The 2603-nt window shown below is 33.7% G+C and overlaps 1 protein-coding gene across 1 annotated transcript; it reads right to left on the bottom strand.

Annotated features, from left to right (window-relative positions):
- Window positions 1-255: 255 nt before the first annotated feature.
- Window positions 256-2288, bottom strand: LOC121799842 (glycine-rich RNA-binding protein 4, mitochondrial-like). The gene is made up of 5 exons (XM_042199345.1): window positions 2154-2288; window positions 1861-1995; window positions 1690-1758; window positions 886-992; window positions 256-578 (listed from the first exon to the last, which is right to left on the bottom strand). The coding sequence occupies exons 2-5, from the start codon at window positions 1982-1984 to the stop codon at window positions 471-473; spliced, it is 408 nt and encodes a 135-aa protein (XP_042055279.1). The 5' UTR covers window positions 1985-1995; window positions 2154-2288; the 3' UTR covers window positions 256-470.
- Window positions 2289-2603: the final 315 nt, after the last annotated feature.

Below are 2603 nucleotides of genomic sequence, written 5' to 3'. Positions count from 1 at the left end.
GAGAGGATTATGGCAATTGGAACCCCACCAAATGAAATACGAATATCATTTAATTTATCCAACTCAGAACATCATTTGAAAGTTTACTACTAAGTCCAATAGTTTTAAAATATACTACAAGCAAAAAGCCATCAGCCATACTACTCTTCAATATCCAGATCAAATATTTTTGTGAACAAATTACGGTACTTGGTAGTATTAATTTCGATTGAATGAACATTCAGTTATAACAAAATTGAAAGAGAAACATGGAAATTAAAGAGAAATAGAATAGAAAATTGCACACTATAATACTAATACTCAAAGTTCCCAAATAATCATACATATATGATCACATGGATGAATATTCAGATTCTATACTACAATGAAAAAAGTTGCTAAGCAAAGTTTGCAGGCACAATGCAACGACCAGAATCCTTTTTGAACTTTTCATCCCTATAAAGATGATAGAACAAGCTCAGAATTATAAATTAGAATTGATCATTTGATCCGCGATCACCACCATAATTACCACCGAAACCAGTGCGAGGAGCCCTTTCCTGTGCATAACTGACACGGATGTTCCTGCCGTTCAACTCCTACATCATAGGAAGTGGCAACATCAGAAAAAGGAGAAGAGTCTTAACAGCATGAGAGTTTTTTTTAACTAGAAATATATCATGCTTGGATCAGAATACTTGGTCATATGTAAATAGGATTAGCCATGTCAAAATCTATTCGCCAGAAAATTTTGGGCATGTGTAACTTGCACCAAATTAAAAAGGTGGGGTCAAAATTTTGATGTTTAGAACTCTTGTTGGGTTTAAATCTAATACTGTATTATAAATGAGTGTTTAGGATTTAGGCCTAGGGGGAAAATAAACATTCTAAACAACCTAAACTCACCTGTCCATCCATGGCTGAGAGTGCTGAAGTTGCAGATTCATCACATGAGAAATTCACAAAGCCAAATCCACGCGACCTCCCAGTTTCTCTGTCAGTAATAACTCTTGCTGGAAAAAAGAAGATAAAAAATGTGATGATGCAATCATAACAAAAAGTGAAGAGAAGGAAAAGAAAATCCAGAGCCAAGCCGCACCTCAAAAACCAAAGAAAAGTACTCCCTAACAACAATGATATAGTAAGAATACATGAACCAGACCATAAAACCATTGTCATTGCCAATTACTTCAGTGAAACCACCTCAATTCACACAACTCATAACTCAAAGCAATGATTTCATGCAATTATAACTTCACAAAACAAAGGATCCAAATCCCAATTTTTGAAAAGTTCTCACACAAACACTAAGGAAAGCAGATGCTATTTAATTATTTTGTTGGATAAACGAATTTATTAGAGAGATCAAAATAATGATGCAATAAATACTTTGCAAATTGATAACAAAAAAATACTATATCTGCCCAATTCAAGATTCCTAAAGTATCACAATAATCAGAACCTAAAGGATTCTGGCATGACAAATATCTTAAACATTGAAATATCACCAAACAAACAAGCCTTCAAATCAAGAAAAAATTAATCTTTTGAACCCAAAGTTAATGCCGGAACACATGATTTCTATGTCATACATGAACCTTTCTCATCTTCACCCAAAATACATCATATATACACACACATTCAGAGACAACACATGTTTTCAACTCTGGCAACTAAAAAATGACACTGGATCTATTATGCTTCTCTTACCCTCTGTAACATCACCAAAGCTGGTGAAAGCATCTTTCAGAGACCGGTCATCAGTTCCATATGAGAGACCTATATCAGAACATAAAGCATATACCACAAATGAACAAACGAATTAACATCAACAGCCCAATTATTATAAAAGGTAAGATAATTGCTTTAAGAAAATGAAACCTCCAATAAAAAGCTTCGAGGACACGCAACGGATAGCATTAAGCATGGAAGATTGAGCGCTCATTGCGCTGCTCGCAGAAATGCTTTGCTTCAATGTGGCTCCGAATTTGTTGAAGCACGCCATTTTACAAGAATCTGCAAAAAGGAATAAATGAACAAATTCGCCTAATCTGAGCTAAAATCAGCTACAATCACTCTCTAACTCTCTAGATTATGGACAGCATAAGCAATAAAATCACTCACACTCATGAGTCTCACAGTATCTACAAAATGGAAGGAGGGGGAAGAATTACCTGGTTAGGGTTTTAGACAGAGAGGGGCAGAAATGGCGAGTCGGCGCTAGGGTTTAAGGTGGATTCGTAAGCAAGCAAACTGCGAGGCGATATATATACACAGATATTTTTGCGAAAATGGAAAATATTTATTCGACTTTAAAAAAAATATTTATTTGAATTTTTCCAGTGGTTAGCCGGTAGACATTGTCCATTTAATTAATTTAAAATCATATTATTTCTCTAATTGGAGATATTATTTTCTCTATTTTACGCTAATTATTTTTTTCTATTAACTTATCAAATAATATTACATAACATATTGTGAGTTAAAAATTTGGGATGGAAATATACTATTAATTTTTTATAAAATATTGTAGATGTATCCTAAAAAGAAGAATAGCGATCTTTAATTTTTGACATTGTAGATGTTTCAAGCTATTTAATCCTTATTTTCCGATCGTTTGCTTA

The sequence above is a fragment of the Salvia splendens genome, chromosome 4 (genome assembly GCF_004379255.2).
Source record: "Salvia splendens isolate huo1 chromosome 4, SspV2, whole genome shotgun sequence".
NCBI classification, from domain to species: domain Eukaryota; kingdom Viridiplantae; phylum Streptophyta; class Magnoliopsida; order Lamiales; family Lamiaceae; genus Salvia; species Salvia splendens.
Note: the sequence above shows the minus strand (reverse complement) of the source record. Positions and strands in the feature narration are given on the sequence as shown.